This window comes from Aplysia californica, unplaced genomic scaffold, assembly GCF_000002075.1.
Source record: "Aplysia californica isolate F4 #8 unplaced genomic scaffold, AplCal3.0 scaffold00200, whole genome shotgun sequence".
NCBI classification, from domain to species: domain Eukaryota; kingdom Metazoa; phylum Mollusca; class Gastropoda; order Aplysiida; family Aplysiidae; genus Aplysia; species Aplysia californica.
The window spans coordinates 434,793-453,900 of NW_004797470.1; the positions used below are offsets into that span (position 1 = coordinate 434,793).

The following is a 19,108-nucleotide window of genomic DNA, read 5'->3' on the forward strand; positions in this document are numbered from 1 at the left end:
CAGACACAGAGAGAGAGAGAGAGAGAGAGAGAGAGAGAGAGAGAGGAGGGAGAAAGAGAGACAGAGAGACAGAATGAGAGACAGAGAGACAGAATGAGAGAGTGAGTGGGTGAGAGAGAGAGCTTAAGAAAAGTCTTTAAGAACATAATGTGTGTGTGTGCCTAAGGAAAGGTACCAAACGTCGCCACAGACCATTTTGAGCAACAGGCTGATAATGACCAAAAAAATCACCTTTTCGACCAAAATGTGTTTCCAAAAAAAAAAACCCTGATAGTTCCACCATTAATTAACAATGTGTAAAAATAGTTTTTGTTGAGTTGACTTCTAAACTTCTAAAATATTTTATTTTGAATTGTTTTGAGGGTAGGGTATGTTTTAAAAAGATAATGAAAACTGCTTTTAGGTGTTAAAATCTATTCTTGAAGCACATTTCCTCTTCTCTGATATGTTTTACCATCGAATTCTAATCATGATATTGATGTCAACTGAATGCCGAATTGGAAATGGATTTTCCATGAACAAATATCTCAGAAACAATTGAATCATTGTTTTTTTAAAAAGTTTGTATGTGTTCTAAACCTACAATCTAATTTCTCAAAAGTAGATCTTTATACCCTACCTCTTAAAATGTGCAAAATCTCATCCTTGCCGTTTGTCTGTTCACTGGTGCAGCCAGCTGGTGACGGATCACAAGGAAGTACCGGTAATAATGTAGATCTAGAGCACTGACTGGTTTAGAACAATTCAAAAGGGAGGGGGTGAAGGCCAGGGTTAGGTGGCGCGCTTGCACCAATTGCACCAAGGGCGCCCCGCCACTGTATATATAATATATATATTTAATAAATAGCATGTTACACACAAATAAATCACACAACATACACATTGGATAAAACGATATGAGGATCGCTTTATTGGTTGAGTTTGTCAGAAGTAGACTTGACTATGACTTTGTACATGTAGTTACATTATAAACAAAAATATCCATAGCCTCACAACGATATTCTCTCTGTCTCTAAACACACACAAGTCACACAACATACACATTGGATAAAACAATATGAAAGCTAAAAGAGCAAATAAGAAATGAATGACCCAGGACATATTAAAACTAATCGAAGAGAGAAGACAGTCAAAATCAAACATGGAAAAGTACATCTTTAGGGGGTATAGCTATGGTCAACTCCCAAAGGCTATACATGTACTCATGTAGTATTTGGTCTAATGCTTGCTTTTCTGCACCAAAGGGTGTGACATAGTACAAAACAAGGTAGCAAAGAATTCATATTTTTAGCTATAATAATCATGAGCCATCAAAAATAAAGATTGTCACAGCATTTTGAAAACCAATTTTATCTTATGTAAATCACATGGGTCTAAACTCAGAATTCTAAAAAAAGGAGGAACTTTCTGAGTGATCGCCACAGCGAAGCCCTTTTTCGCGAAACACCCATTATTATTACATGTATACTGTTGAAACCTAGAATGCTGAAATGAAAACCATCAATTTATCAAAGCAAGGTTATTTCACACCAATTTGTGGGGTTGGGAGATAACTTCAAGTAAGAGTCACGTACAAAATATTTACAATCTTGATTACGTACAGAAAGAAGTGGCGCTTGGGGTCTTGTGCGACCTATTAATGTTTTCCCTTCATCATATTCGCCTGTATAAATAAACTATATAAAAATGAATCTTGTTTTGAGCCTAGAACAAGAATATCGACTGTCATGACTCATATCATATATATATATATATATATATATATATATATAGGCCTATATAATAAACGTGAACGACAAAAGCTAATGCTCAAACTCAAAGTACAGTAGAATAGCCCAAGTAGACTTATTCAGTGTGAGAGGTGTAAGAACTGTGGGAGAGCAAGATGCAGTGATACTGAAAATCTGCGAATCTTGTACAGAAGGCTAAAATAATATAGAGATCTACTTTACTGTCACCAATCCAATGAAACGCGAACACTAAGGCCGTTTTCACACAAGGCCTGCACCAACGCACACTTTACTTAGAAGTAGCAGAGATATAGTAGTAATCAAAATTCTAAACATTAAACATATTAAAATTTGCTTCCAGTTTCAGTTTTATTTTGTCCTCTGGTGTTGCGTTAAGCCCTCCCCATATCCCCGAGTGCGTCTTAAAAAAAAAAAATCAATAATCTCCCCCCCCCCCCCCCCCACCCCCCCACCCTCCATTCCTGAGTCCTGTACTTCGAAGAGCTCAGAACGCGCGCAGGTTCATTGACCGGTCACAATGGCGAGCCCAACAAGACGCTTGTATAACTTTCTTTTCTTTATGTTGCCCCCATAAGTCACGACACAGCGACAAATATTGATTTATTTTCATGGCGTCACCACATTTGTAATGCCGAACCTGCATGTTACAATAATTGTTGCGTTATCAGGCAAATTACTGACACATTTCTGGGTGGTAACGAAAGCGAAAGTAAAGGCTTACTGGACGCTCTGTTATAAAATCTAGTGGGTATTTATCATGCTGGACTATAGAGCGGTTGTTGACCCTAGTGCACCCTTTTCGAAAAAGCGCGAACTTTGCGAACAGAGTTAGAATTTACCCTACTTGTGTGAAAAACAATAAAAGTGACACTCTTTTTGGCTGAGTGAACTACCTCTTGAACCTTCCGGTTACCGTGTACGTAGATACTGAGACTACTCGCCCGGTTACCGTGTACATAGACCCTGAGGCTACTCGCCCGGTTACCGTGTACGTAGAACCTGAGGCTACTCGCCCGGTTACCGTGTACATAGACTCTGAGGCTACTCGCCCGGTTACCGTGTACGTAGACACTCCGTTTTTATACTACTATCTCTAGAAGGAAAAGATTTCTACTTAGCCTACCCCAAGGAGTTTAGAACTAATGGAGCCTCCTCTCCCTCTTCGCGGCGCCACGAGCAGTACGCCGCGGTGGGGATCAAATATGGCGACCGACTGTGGTCTAAATCACAAACTGTGGCGTTTCTTTTTATAGAATCTTATCGGGCTGGATCACGTTGTGGGGTGGGCGGGGTGGGAGAATGCACGCAAGGAAGAGGGGATGGGGCTGGGATGAAAGAGGAGGGGCGGGGCTTGGGAAGGGACGAAGGAGAATGGGAAAAGTTAAATAAAAGAGAGAAAGAGAGAGAGAGAGAGAGAGAGAGAGAGAGAGAGAGAGAGAGAGAGAGAGAGAGAGAGAGAGAGAGAGACAGACAGACAGACAGACAGACAGACAGACAGACAGACAGACAGACAGACAGACAGACAGACAGACAAAGAGAGAGAGAGAGAGCGAGAGAGAGAGAGAGAGAGAGAGAGAGAGAGAGAGAGAGAGAGAGAGAGAGAGAGAGAGAGAGAGAGAGAGAGAGAGAGAGAGAGAGAGTGATCAACTGACGGGCTGACAGATAATGACAAGGAGAAAAAACAACAACAATAAATTATGTGTGTGATACGGACTGTTCAATTCTTTAAGAGTTTTATGTTATAATCTAGTTTAAAAATCAAAAATATGTGTAAAATAAGAAGAAAACCTGTCCGAGTAACATAAAATAATCAAACATACCAAATTATAAAGATAATCTTTCAAGATGCTAAACTATTTAATTATAAGAAATGGATAAATATATACTTTTAAACTGAATTTAAGATATTATGATTGCATGATTCTAGGCGTGTGCCATAACTAACTTTATGTGTAAGGAATAGCGAACACTAAAGAGGGTCGATGCCAGCTTTATCTGATTGCTAACAGTATGTCTTGGTCTATAAGTAATAATATTATTGATTACAATAATTTTGTTTCCTGGTTTTCACAAAGTGGAGCGCACAATGATTTCAAATATTAAAAAAAAAAGAGATAACAGCACTTTTGGAGGTGTGATCGCGTGCATGAGCGTGGATGACCTTTGAAGGGTTGGGTTTTTTTTTGTAAAGTATGATATGGAGAGTAACGTTTTTAGCCCCTTATTACACTCCAGAGGGGGATAATTTATGTTAGTGATGACTCTTGTGTAGTAAAATTTGTTGTTGCTTTGTTTGGTTTATTTTTTAACTGCAGAATCTTAAGTGAACCGGAATTATTGTTTGTGGGATCTTAGGTGAAGACTACAACAAAAGAATCAAACCAAGTATAGTTCTATCTAACAAGACTCAAACTCTTATCCACCCCACCCTACCCTCTCCCCTCATCTGATATGGTTTGATGTTTCTTTAACATAGAAAATATTCATCATTATTGTAGTTGAGTATTGATTTCATATTCTATTGAAGACTAATGGAGCCTCTAGATATCTACATTTAGACAACAGTAGCATCTAATTTGCACACACAATGGAAAGCAATATCTTTAATTAAAATGTATAATATATACATACACACATAATAATTATATATATATATATATATATATATACACATAATAATTATATTTATGAATAAGAATACTTTAAAAAAATTGAATTGAGTATCTCGGTCTTTCTGCTGGGGTGTTGTATCCCTTTCAGCCTAGGTTGGCCTTGGCAGGTAGCGCCGGAGCCAGCCTCTTATGAATATAAATGATCTAAATTGTGTTGCTGGGGGGGGGGGGGGGGGGGGGGCGGCATAAAAACACTTTCATTCAAATTTTTAAAAAGGAATACAAGTTAACTGTGAAAACTGCGGTCCACTGCAGCATCATATCGGTTCTTACACTTAAATACAACACAGGTGCAAGGCATTTTTACTAATTGACTTGCCTAATCTCAAGGACCTCGGAATAAAACCTTCTTTCTTATCTAGATTTCAGTGCGTGAGTCGAGCATTCGCGCAGCGCAGGTAGCCCACAGTTCCGCCGCGAGAGAGGGCTCCTATCAGTATCAGGCGTGCGGTGCCGTCCACAGAGCATCCTCCATTACTTTTAATCTCCTTGACATACCCCCCAAAATATTGCTGAATGCGAATCTGCAATTAGTTTTCTGAAATAGATATATCTACATCATACAAGCAGTAGGCCAAATGCAAAATTCGATGAACGACATCAATGATCGTGGTCCTCGTGCTCCGCAAGTCATGGCGAGCACCGTACATCACAGGAGCAGCATGTTTCCTTCGACATATATAAAAAAAAATAGCGTGAGTTATATAGGTCACAGCTGAGGGGTTTATTTTTGCTCTCGGGGAACAGCACAATAGAATTTGTTGATTTATGGGACTTTGAAGATTTGGGGATAGTCAAGTGAAATTTCTTATCATCAAGTACGGTACCTGAGTCAGTGTGCCAAAGGTTCTCCGATTCCTCCAAGCATTACACCTCTCTTATTTTTTTCTCCAATTGGCTCCCAGATTTCTCAGGGTAGAGCCCAGACTGAAATGATCAGGCTCTCGTCAAAATAATTAAAGTGAAGAAACTTGCATTTTTCAGCAGGTTTGTGAATTTTTATCAAAGTTTTGTTTTTTGGCTCAACACCTTTCATGCCCAGTTAAGAACTCATTTCTGTGTGGATTTTTGTGAAAAACGTTGATTAAAGACACAAAAAATGTAAATTTTCAGTTATCTCGGACTCTTATACCAAGGAAATAACTAATCTTTGGCGGTCATTTTCTCACTAATTTCACCTCTGAAAGCAGGTGACCCCCACCTCCCTCATTCGCAAATATCTCGACTTGTAGTCAAGATAAATGGGTATTTTTTTCTTCCAAATAAAGACAAGGGAACAAGCTTTAAGATTATACCAATAACTCAACATGCCCAAATATTGACGAGAGCCTGATTCCAACACGCTGCCTCACAATATTTAGTTTGTCATTGGACGTATGCCTCTCATCAAGTACCCGAGGTCTTTCGATCGACCCTGTCAATGTGCAACTATAGACAACACAAAATGTCTGACTTCAGAAGATTCCCTTTAATAATAATTTATCTCTAGACCATGACTCCAGGCTGCTTTTTGTTGGGGGATTCAAAGGAGGTATTTTAAATCTGCACTATAATTTACATATAGGCCTACTATAATGAAGTTCATATATCCAGTAGACAGTGTCGCACAAGTTCTACCGTTTAGGTCTGCGTAGTATTTTGATTTTTACACATTTTTGTAACAGGGTAATTATAATTAATATCCCTCACAAACACCCCCGTTGCACTGCTTTCAAGAAATCGGGGGAGGGGGGGGTAGCCTCCTCCCCTGCCCCTCTTCAGCCAGAGAGAGAGAGAGAGAGAGAGAGAGAGAGAGAGAGAGAGAGAAGAGAGAGAGAGAGAGAGAGAGAGAGAGAGAGAGAGAGAGAGAGAGAGAGAGAGAGAGAGAGAGAGAGAGAGAGAGAGAGAGAGACGACCCGTACAATCAATAATAGAAAGTCATTATCTTGATGTGTGCCAATTAGGAAGTTGCTTGAAAGAAGGTCTTTGATGTTCGTCCAAGAGGTAAAACATCTAAATAATGCTATTACTATCAAAATTTATAACCCTCTTTGATGTGTACTTACAAAACAAATGAATGTGACGAAGTACTATCTTCATCATTTGAAGCCGACTGTTATGTACTGCAATGTACCTCTAGATTTTAGCAGGCCAAAGTGCTCTGGTCTGCAGTAGATTACTGTAGATTCTGCAGTGTTTCTTCCCAATCGGTGAGTCGATGAGAACAAAATCAGAGAAATGTTATAGATAGATATAGATCTAGATCTAGATTAGATATAGATTCTAGGCCTAGAGGTAAGTGTATGGAGAAAAGGGTCCGTCATTTAGTTTAACTCCTTCCAGCCTGAATTGATTTCATGAATGTTCCTAAACAGCCAGAATTAAATCTGCGCTGCCATTTAGAATTCGCGTAAGATTTTGTATCACCGACAAATTCGGATTGATATAAATCTAGATCTAGATTTAGATGTAGATCTAGACCTAGATATCTAGGCTAGATCTATAGTGACTATAGACACTAGTTTGGTTGATCTATGACCTAAAATATTTTCTAGATTCTAGACTCTAGATCTGGATCTGCCTCATTCACCATGACCGTGCCAAAAATTATCTTTGGCAACATGGAGAAATGGTCTATAAGCTGCAGAGGACTGGCTAATCATCATCATTATTAGTAACTACTGATCTCACCCAAAGCCACGAACAAACAAACACTCACCACCTTTCCCTATTCTGGGCTAGCCTCTTGACTGTCTGGACATTATTATAATTATTCCATGGGCTGGCTACTGATTTCAGTTAAGAATGGGAAGGAGTTCTGCACAGCTGTCCCCACAAAATTATGCTAATTTAGATGGCCAAATTATGCAAGTCAAATTCAAAATTATGCAAAAATTATTCAAGTTACCATAGCGCCATTCATGACATGTTTTGCGCTTTTTCAACAAGAATTTTCAGGTTTTTGATCTATGTGCAGAAGAATTGAAAATAGAACATCAGTATCAGTAGTTTTTTTGTGTATTTGGAAAGATACTCTTCAGTGGGAAAATAAAGCAAACAAAAAATATAATCTCTGAAACTTTCACTTCAGTTGTATAGAGGTGAGAAAAACGATTTTTACAAATTTAATAATAAAAAAAAAAGAAGGCCATCAGGACCTCTGATGCTGGCCCATCAGTAAAACTCAGCGACACCTGTGAAACTTGAAACATCAGCAGACATGAGAACAACTTTTGATGATTATGGATTGAAAAATTGAACATGCTCAAGGAAAAAAATCCATAACAAGGGAAATAACCAACTTGTCACTTAAATTTGACTTATTACTGCGATTACTTCCCTTTCGTCACATGGCGAGGCTTTAAATTGTTTTATGAGAAATTTTATTTAAAAACATTTTAAAAAAGCAAGGAATCCAAAATTATGCAAATGTTGCTGAATTATGGGAAAAAACATGGCCGCACCACAAATCGCATAATCCGACGTGGACAGGCAGAGGGCCAGCGGACCAACAACACACAAAAGAGAGGATATTTTGAGCGAGGTATAAAAAAATGTTGGGTTCAGTAACCCTAATCCTAACTCTTGTAGGCTAGGCTACCCTAACCTTTAGCCTAACCCTAACTCTTGTATAGTGTGGTTTATAATTCGCTGTGATCACCAGACAAGCCAGAATCACGTGAAATAAGTAAACAAACTCAGTGTAGCCTAGTGAGTGTAGGAGAATAAGGGAGCACGGGGGGGGGGTAACCCTAACCCTAACCCTAACTCTTGTAGGCTTCCCTAACCCTTAGCCTAACCCTAACTCTTGTATAGTTTGCTCATTGGACCTATTCAGTGTAAGTGCCAGCCTTTTGTTGAACTCTTCCCTTAAAATGATAAAAATTAAAAAATGTAGGCCCTTTTATTATTTAAGTTATTTCAGCATCTTGTTAATTATTATAGTTAGGCCAGCTCTATTTCTCCGAACGCGCGCTGCATGTGTGTGTGTGTCTTTGTGTGTGTGTGTGTGTTTGTGTGAGTGTGTGTGTAAGGTGTGAATGGTGGGAGGGCTTGGAGCGATTTTTTGTGATATATATAGTTTTTGCTTTTGGGGTGATTAAATGCAAAATAAGTTATTGCTGAAGTCAAGCAGCTTTTTTTTTCAGTACCTTTTGAAGGCATTTTCAAATGAGACAAATGAAGTATAGTCCGGGAACGTTGCCCAAACCACAATTGAAGTATCTGAATATTCAGACATCTAAAAATCTCTTGCTCTAGAAATTGAATTCAGTGCAAAAAATGCTTCTTCCCAGTCCTCGCGGAATGGCAGAGAATGAAAGATGACGCCGAACTCTCGCAAATAAAAAAAAATCTTGAGAACGGAAACTATTCGGGGAAATAGAGGTCACGGTTATTTTCCCAAGCGTTCGGAGAAATAGTCACTTCATTATGATAAAGGGTTTCTTAATTTCTTCCTCAGGACTTCAACGGTGAACTTTCCACCTGGAGAGATCGAAGTCTATGGCCATCTTTCCTTGAGTAGGAGCTAGTACAAAGAGATGGGTATTTTTCAGTACTTTTCTTATGGTAGTAACTTGCTGCTGGAGAGAATCCTTATATGCAATCCTACTGCAAGGTTTCGATGCATTGGAAAATTGAGTGTGAGTTTTTACGGGACAAGATTTTTTAGAACTAAAGACAAACTGAAACAACGTTTGTCACCGACAGTAAGTATGAGATAAAAGATTCATGTTCAGCAGTGGACATGCTCGATTACGTGAGGCGTTGTCATGGAAACGAGGCCATCTTGAAAATTGGAAACGCATACCATAGGAATTGAAATGTAAAGAAGAGAGGAATATCTTAAATGCTCGGTAAGACTGTCGTACACCTCTTTTCAAAATGTTGCATGGCGGAGTCTTACACAATGACAAAGCAGTTGATTTGAGGATCATTAAACGTTAAAAGCTGTAATCAACTTTTTGCACTTCTCAAAATTTTATAGAGTCTATCCCCAGAAATCTTGACAGTAAGAATTGAAAGTAGGCTTACCTTTTATGACTATGAAAGCCAACATTTTTGTCTGCTTCAATAACGAGGTTCTGATTTGATTTAGAACAAACATTTGTGCTGTCCCCTTCAAACTTTTACTGAGCTTGACGACCTAGATAAGCAGAGGAGCAGGGTATTGTGTTTTTGAAGTTTTACAAATTAACTCAAGTTCTTGACAAGTATTGAGATTGAAATAAACCCTTTGTGTGTAATTATTTTTGCATTTTCAGCTTGTATTATTAGAACTTTCAAGTTACTATTCTAAAATTCTATTTCTTATTTGTTTTCTCAGGATTACGTTTTGGATTTCGAAACACCACAAGGTTATAATGAGTTGCACTGGTTTGGTGCAGTAGCCACGATAGAACCGAAAGAAGGAAGTTATGTCTTAGGCTGTGTGTGGGAAATTGATGAAGATCAAATGGATCGCATGGATGCGTAAGTGAGCAAATGTATTCTTGTTTCGCAACTATGCTAATGACATGTAAATCGAAGCTCCTGTACAAGACAATAGCGATAATGTAATGTATAATATTCATATCTACACATTGACTTATAGTTTGAACACTTCTCTGAGCATTATCATCTGCTACCTTCACACCTAAGGCAGGTGGCGTTGGTAGCCTATTGATTAGGCTACAGGATTCGTTATAATGAGTTAAGTGAGATTGCAGGTTCTGGGGTTTGAGCCTCAGCTGGGTCCAACGTTGTGTCCTTGGGTAAAATGCTTTACACAAATTTCCGACTTGGCTCCGTGCTTTTGGAGATGAACGTTAAATTCGGAGGTCCCGCCTCTTAAATATCCTAATAGTGTTGATAGGGGCGGTAAAACGATATCATTTCATCATTTTTATGCTCATGGTACCTCAGAAGGCTACATTTCCTACCACCACCGTATGGTCACTGGTGAGCTTAATGAAATGTTGCATTTGAACATAATATGATTAATGGAAAAACGAGGTATTTGACTTCATATACAAAAACTGCAAGAAGTGTAGCAATTTATATCTTTTAACTCTGTAAACCCCATCAGACGTTGGGAACGTCCAGTGGTAACCAACCACCCTGTTCCCCATTGAATGCTGGGAGCGTCCGATTCTAGTGACCACATTTTCGTTTTATTTAGAGTTAGCTTTTGCTTGTTTTTCGGAACTATTCCCGAACCAAGTTTTTTAGTAATAAATAAGCCTTTGTGTCTGCCTTTTAGAAGTTGTAGACAAGCTTTTGTGGTTCTAATGAGACATCGTGTACCAGGTTTAGGGGACTGTAGATAAAACTCCGGGAAACGGTGGAAAAAACCGAGGGTTTAAAGAGTTAATACTACGATAAAACAAGGATGATACACAGATGTCTTGTAAAGGTTTGCCTGCTGTCAGGATCCTCTTAGTAAATGAATATATGAGGCAGCGTGGTGGAATCAGGCTCTCGTCAATTTTTGGTCATGTAGAGTTAACTGGTATCATCGTAAAGCTTGTTCACTTGTCTTTATTTGGATTTTAAAAATATCCATCTATCTTGAATACAAGTCGAGATATTTGGAAAGAAAAGAGGTGGGGGTCACTTGTTTTCAGAAGTAAAATTAGTGAGAAAATGATCGCCAAAGATTAGTTATTTCCTTAGTTTAAGAGTCCGTGGTAACTGAAAATTTACATTTCTTTTGCCTTTAATCAACGTTTTGTCAGAAAAATCCACACAGAAATGAGTTCTTTAATGGGCATGAAAGGTGTTGAGCCAAAAACAAAAAAATTGATAAAAATTCACAAATCAACAGAAAAAAGCAAGTTTCTTAACTTTGATTATTTTGACGAGAGCCTGATTCCACCACGCTGCCTCACATATAATGTACGCATTTTGTCAAGAAACGGAAGGATCAGCACTTCCTGATATTACCGAAACTTTAAAGAATCTTTTAAAAATCAGTTGCTTTTGTTGTTGCTTCTATTTCTAATAAATGTGAGGCCTCGTGGTGGAATCAGGCTCTCTTCAAAATAATCAAAGTGAAGAAACTTGCATTTTTCCGCAGGTTTGTGAATTTTTATCAAATTTTTGTTTTTTGGCTCAACACCTTACAGACCCATTAAAGAACTCATTTATGTGTGGATTTTTCTGAAAAACGTTGATTAAAGGTACAAAAAATGTACATTTTCAGTTACCACGGACTCTTTAGCTAAGGAAATAACTAATCTTTGGCGGCCATTTTCTCACTAATTTTACCTCTGAAAGTAGGTGACCCCCACCTCCTTCTTTCGCAAATATCTGGACTTGCATTCAAGATAAATGGATATTTTTTTATGATACCAATAACTCTACATGGCCAAAAATTGACGAGAGCCTGATTTCACCACGCTGCCTCTCAAATAACAATAATTATAATCTTACTATTTAGAAAGGCTAGTTGGTTCAGTTGAAATGGTTTTTGACACAAGCAGATCTTAGTTTCTTCGAAGGTGTATATTTATAAATGCCACTTGAGATATAGTTTGGTGCCAGCCCGATGAGAGATTAAAACATAAGAGACAGGTCGTATAGATAATGCGTCTGCCTATTGGTAACCAATGCCGATCTTTCAGGATTGGGGTCACATGGTTTTTACTTCCTTCCTTCTTCATAAGTTGGGCAGCATAGTTGTGGACAATTTAGAGGTGATGCTAAAGATTCTTTTGAAGTCCTGCAAGTAAAGAATGACAGAAATCTAATCTTGACAGTACAAGTGATGTTTCTATTTTGGTTGTGTTTTCATTAATGTACTTTTTTATGCTTCCTATTTTATTCATCTCATCCTTTTTCTACATTATTCCTCATTCTCTTTTATCATCTCTTTATCACTCTACTCACTTTTTCTTCCTTCTCTGACTGTTACCTTTTTTCTTATTCTTATATTTTATCACATTTAAAAGCTGAACTTCTGTTTCATTTTCTGTCCTCATTTCTGTTTCTCCTTTACTGTGTGGTTCAGTTTTCTTTTCTTCTGTTATCACTGTATATAATGATCTGTAAAAAAAAAATATCTACCTCAGCCAAGAAGGTGATTATCATCCGATCTCTGTTGATGTGGAGCTGGAGACTGGGCAACATGTCACTTGCCGAAGTTACCAAATAGATTATGAAACTAGGACTGGAGACCATCGCCCGAACCCTTTTTACTTGAAGGTATATCCCCCTTATATGATTTTTGTGATTTGTTAACGTAATATGTAAGACATCGTGGTGAAATCAAGGGCTCGTCGAAATAATGAAATCAAAGACACCATTTTTCTGCCAGTTTGGTAATTTTAGTGGAACTTGAGTCATTTGAGATTTCAGTGAGACAATAATATCCTATGAAGCATCTTTTGACGGCTTCATTATTCGGATCCTAATTTGGCAAAAAATGAAAATGTTTTTTGGTAGAGCTTATTATCTTCTTTTTCACAAATTTTTTTCTTTAGACTTTTCTAATGTGGCGATGTTGTCGAATCTATTATACCAATATCACTGACAGAAATTTTTTGTGGAGTGATTTTTGACAGCACAGCTGGCTGGTGTTTACCGTGTAGATTCAGGGTGATGCTGGACTTTTGAGTCACCCTGTGTGTCCCTCTGTCTTAGACGAAAGTTTTTTGCTTTTAAAAAAAATTGACGTAGTCAGGCACAAGGAAGTGGGTGGTTGGCAGGTGCTCTGGTGTGTTTTCCCGCTTTAAAAAAAAATTAAACTTCTATCGTCCTTATCTGGTTTCCTTGCTGGGCTACAGAGTGGAAGGCCTTGGTTTGTATCTCAGGCTGGGCATTCTTGACTTCAGCTCGTTTTGTGTAGTTTTCAAGCTCTCAACTCTTTTGGCTTGCATTTATCGGAAACGGATGTTAAAGTAAGAGCTAGTATTGTTGATAGGGGTATTAAACCCATACACTTACTTTAATCTTTCCTTCTGTTCTGTGTATTACTCTTTGTTAGTACATGTAACACTTCTAATCTTTGGCACTTATATGACCTATTTGTGATGCGATAAGTGCATTAAAACTCTTACTAAAACTAACAACTAAACAAGCAGAAGGAAAAACAAGACATTCTATTCTTAAACAGGCTCGGCTTAATCCTCTTGTTCAGGTGTCAGGTCTGGAGCAGACATTGATGATTGTGGTACCCCACTCTCTCCTGTTGTCTGTCATCCTGATCAGCTTGGTTTTTCTCATTGTATGTTTCTTGTAAAGTTGATTCAGTCATTTGTGTATGTTCCTCTCTGTATGGGTCTGCTCTTCCTCTTGTCATAACACCTGAGATTAATTCTGATTTCTTCGTCTTCTCGCTTATTATTTGTATGTGACCTATACCCTGTCAGGAGTGGAAGGCATTGATGATGATGATGATGATGATGATGATGATGATGATGATGATGATGATTGTATTTTTTTGTTTATAGCTAACTTCTGTGAATGGTAAATCAACAAATGTGAGGCAGCGTGGTGGAATCAGGCTCTTGTCAAAATAATCAAAGTGAAGAAACTTGCTTTTTTCCACAGGTTTGTGAATTTTTATTAAACTTTTGTTTTTTGGGTCACTTCCTTTCATGCCCATTAGAGAAATCACTTCTGTGTACATTTTTCTGAAAAATTTTGATTAAAGGCACAAAAATGTAAAATTTCAGTTACCACGGACTCTTAAGCTAAGGAAATAACTAATCTTTGGCGGCCATTTTCTCACTAATTTTACCTTGGAGGAACTATAATAGGAGAGGCTGCGAGTCGCGTAACGTGAAGCCGCTGCAGGCGATGGTCGGCCATGTTTGTGAGATCAGCTCAGTTCTCTCAGTTGTAAACTTAGTGTCAACCGAATGGCAGTTTGCGTAGCGTTCGGGTCCGATGGGCCTCTCATTCAAAGGTCCCGGGTTCGAATCCGAGTAGTGACGGAAAAATTTTGTTCTCTAAACTTCTACTTTCTCTTTCGTCTGCTTTCACCTCCACTTTCTGCCCCTACCTCCTCAGGGCTCCGGACTCTTTCTGCAGCCTTTCTACTGCTACTCCTTGGCTCCTTCTTACCTCTGTCTTTCAGCCACACCCCTGATCTTCTGGTAGGAAAGATCTACCCCTAGCCTTCTCGGACAAGGGCGAAAAAATCTCGGAGGTCGCGTATGCAAATTGCGTAAATTAAAGGTCCCTTGGTGGTCTAAAATCGATAAGAGTAGGCTTCGGTCGCCACCCAGGCAAAATTCAAAATTTCCTACCAAATGTTTTAAAAAATATCAGTCTCTAGCAATGGCACTGAACTTTATGACGAAGTGCCTTCTGATTTAGCCGTAATTGCATCTCACAGTAAAAACAGAAGGAAAAAAAGATTTCAGAAAATTCAGTTTGCCATGATGATAACTGCACGTATGTGCCTAGATCTACTCTAGCATACTTGTCAATTTGCTCTGCATGTTGCTTACATTGCTGGTTTTGTGTTGTTAAGGTTGACAAAGCATTTGAAAATGTGAAACCTGCATCGGTGCCTTTGTTGACTCCAATGTGTCAAAAGTAAATTCGTTGCTGTTTTTTGAAGTCTCGTCGGAGGTTCGACAGTGCCTTCAAAGAATGTCATTGAAGTGTGTTTGGTGTGTGAATAACATTTTTGATGCCATGTGTCGTCTGTCTGTGCATGGGGTGTGACATTGTCAAGAGTGAAATGTCATAAATTAGTGCAATCTGTTTTGAAAATCTTCTTATTATAAGCCTATCATTTCAAATTCTCTATTAATTTTTCAATACCCTTAACAGTATTTTGTAAAATTTAGATAAAGTGTCTTGGTGTTTTAAAGGTGCCCCTCCCTCCTCGCTTTATTTTGGGGGGGGGGGGGGGAGCTGTTTTATTCTTGTTTTTGTGTGTGTGTGTGGGGGGGGGGGGGGGATAATTTCCACCATCATACTTCACTCTTATCTGCCTTGCCCTCTCCTTCCTCATTCTTCGCCCATCCCATCCCACCCTCACTACCATCTTTTGTGTAATCATTTTCAATTTTGTTAGAAATATATTCTGTTGTAAGTTTAAGTCAAGAAGACTACGTTTTTGTAAAAATAATGTCAGTGATGACATCATTTTGCACTGATGAAGTTCTATGACCGAAAAGTCTGCAAATTTTGTTATCCCGTTTATATTTTTGTTTTGATCCTTATTATCCCAATTTCTTCTCTAAAACAAGTTAAAAAAATTATCTTACCGTCACAATGTGTATACATAGTACATGTATTACCAAATGTTCGACTGAGTGAGCTGGTAATTTGATGCAAGTAAGATTTCTTGCTGTCCTTATTATATTGTTACTATCAAGAAGTCTTCGTTTTTTGTAAAAATAATGAAGTTCGACTACCAAAAACTCAGCAAATGTTATCATCCCGTTTATAATTTTGTTTTGATCCTTATTATCCCAATTTTGTCTCTAAAACATGTAAAACAGAATATCTTACCATCACAATGTGTATACATAGTACACGTATTACTGTAAATATTCGACTAAATGAGCTGGAAATTTGATGCAAGTAAGATTTGTTAACATCCTTATTACATTACAACTGTACGTGAGTGCTTATAATGCTGTAATTAACATTGACAAAGAAATTTTGAGAGAAAATGGAGTCCGAGCAGCTTGTTTTGAAAGGAGATTACACTGCGTACGCTGCATTGTTTTGAACTTACAAAGATGGCGGCAGGCCCGATAAGCTCCGCCCTTTCGGCTTCAACTTGGTTGGAACTGTTGAGCGGGCGACGCAACGTTAGGGCCTCTCCCTATATAGTTACTCCAAGAATTTTACCTCTGAAAACTGGTGACCCACACCTCCTTCTTTTGCAATATCTCGACTTGTATTCAAGATAAATGGAAAATTTTTCATCCAAATAAAGGCAAGTGAATAAGCTTTAAGATGATACCAATAACTCTACATGCCCAAAAATTGACGAGAGCCTGATTCCACCACGCTGCCTCACAAATTGTCAAACTTGGTAAGTTTCTGTTTGTTGTTATGCAGGTGATCATAGATGGAGCAAAACAGAACAACATGCCAGCTGATTACATCTCCTTTCTTGAAAATATCCCAACAAATGGCAAACAAGATCCACCCCCACTGTATGAAACGGTCATGGAAATGGTAGGAAAGTTCCGGAAATCTGCTGAAAAAAATGAAGCGGTAAACTGATGATCTTGGATTTACTTGGATTTACTTGGATCCAGAGCTAGAATCATAGCAGGCGGTACATGTCCATAGCTGCTCATCTCTTCTTTCCAGCATCCACCTCAAGGTCTTCTGGCTAATTGTCTCCATGAGGAGCTGGTTTGAGACACGCCTGACCACTCCTCGGAGCAAACTTTTTTTCGCTCTGCCTCGCACACACTTTTCTTTTACAAACTGATGATCATCTTAGTGTTATCGGACTCAGGAAAAGAGAAGTGTTTACATAAGCACTTAGTACTTAATACATGTCATAATAATCATAATATAATATAATAATAATATTCTTTTTTTTTAGGAAGTACTTATTATTTTTCCTTTATCATTCTTTTTTTTAAATTAACAGAATTGCAGAATTTCACATTTTTGGGCTCAGTTTACATAATTTCAGAATTTTTCTTGCATGAAACAACGGGGACAGAATTGTTCTTGCATGAAACAACGGGGACAGTCATATATCAGTGGCCTTGGGATCAAACCATCAAATTCAGAATTTCCACTCTAATGATGCCTTTATGCGTAGGAAAGAAATTCCTTTTTCACCCCGTTTACTTATATCTCGACCATCAAACCAAAATATGTGAGGCAGCGTGGTGGAATCAGGCTCTCGTCAAAATGATCAAAGTGAAGAAACTGACATTTTCCGCCGGTTTGTGAATTTTTATCGAATTTTTGGTTTTTGACTCAACACTTTTCATGCCCATTAAAGAACACATTTCTGTGTGGATTTTACCGAAAAACGTTGATTGAAGGCACAACATAATTAAATGTTCAGTTACCACGGACTCTTAAGTTAAGGAAATAACTAACCTTTGGAGGCAATTTTCTCACTAATTTTACCTCTAAAACCATGTGACCCCCATCTCCTTTATTCGTAAATATCTCGACTTGTATTCAAGATAAATGAATAATTTTTTCATCTAAATAAAGACAAGTGAACAAGCTTTAAGATGATAACAATAACTCTACATACCCAAAAATTGACGAGAGCCTGATTCCACCACGCTGCCTCACCTATGTAAATGTTCTTGTGAACAGAGTCCATGTTCTGCTATCACTTTCAAGAAAACCATCTTTTTCCTTCTCCATAAATCTGTAGGAAGAATGTCTCCATCCTTATAGTTTGTGCTTGAAGACACTGATGGCTAGCCCTCCGTATAACAGTGTTTACAGTTATTTTGCTCAACTATTTGTTCAAGAACACACCAGTTTATGACTGAATGGCAAAAGGACGGAGTTCAACGTTACGCCTATATAATATATTCTATTATGGTACCTGCTGAATGAAAAAGGAGGGAGTTCAACGTTACGCCTATATAATATATTCTATTATAATGGTACCTGCTGAATGAAAAAGGAGGGAGTTCAACGTTAGGCCTATATAGCCCAATATATTATATTATGGTACCTGCTGAATGAAAATAAAATATACTTTCTTTTACTGACTTTACTGACTATTTATCATAAAGGCTTTATTTTTTCTCTCATTTTGTTATCTCTTTCATTGGCTTCTACTGTAGCAACATTAGTTGATGAATTCGGTTGTTTGTTTGTTTGTTTGTTTGTTTGTTTGACTGATCAAGTAAAAGATCATTATTGTGTTGATGTGCTTCTCAGTACTTGATCAGTCAAACAAACAAACAAACAAACAAACAAACAGACCGAAGGGCTAGAACCCAAATGGCCACTGGATCGGAAAAGTAAAAGTAAAGTAAGTAAAGTGAGGGGAAAAAGTGAGACAGACAGACAGAAACTGCAGAGGGAAAATAAAGAAGTAGGACCTACCATGAATGGCGTCCTCTAACCACCTGCATTGATGAACTGGAATAACCTGTGTCAGTTTGAAATTCAATTCCAAACAGTGTCCAAACTTATCTTTGTGTGTCACCTGGAATACTTTTCCCCTTGGCCCCGGGTCCTACGGCTGGGATTCTTTGTCTGCCGTCAAAATGGCCGGATTTGTTTCAACTATGGCGGCTGAACATCATTGAGTCTTGTGAATTGGTTGCTCTGAATGACTTAAAATACAAGGTTTGTTGTTCATTTTTTAAATGGAAATAACTCGGTATGATACCAAAGCCTTCATTGTTGACACACATGGGCTCTCCCATTCTTAGTTTCGCTAGATCACCAACAAGTTTCTCAACTGGTGAGGTTTTGCATTATGTATAACTGGTCTATCTATTGTGCACAGCAGCAGCAATATTCCGCTATAACCGACTCGCATGTTTGTCTGATAGTGCTATAGCAGTATTTTATTTGCAAAGATAAAGAAGAGAAAAAAACGGGGTTTTAGAATAGTGTCTTTATAACAGACTTCTCGTTGTTTCCGGACTCGTTATAAGTGGACTCCACTGTAACAAATACAAAAAAGAAGGAGAAGAGATCTGAACGATAGATGTTAAATAGAAAAGAAGGAGCAAACCACACCACAGCACCCACTCTCTTTATCTAAAGGGGTATACAGACAATGCTGTAGCATACCAACACTTTGTC

The 19,108-nt window shown here is 38.2% G+C and overlaps 1 protein-coding gene across 1 annotated transcript in view; it reads left to right on the plus strand.

Annotated features, from left to right (window-relative positions):
- The window catches only part of LOC106010962 (thymidine kinase 2, mitochondrial), a gene marked incomplete in the record, with an annotated part of 39,157 nt that extends 29,506 nt beyond the window's left edge, over window positions 1-9,651 (plus strand). The window contains 1 exon segment of the mRNA XM_035969951.1: window positions 8,865-9,651. Coding sequence (XP_035825844.1) covers window positions 8,865-8,927 — 63 coding nt within the window.
- Between the last annotated feature and the right edge of the window lie 9,457 nt (window positions 9,652-19,108).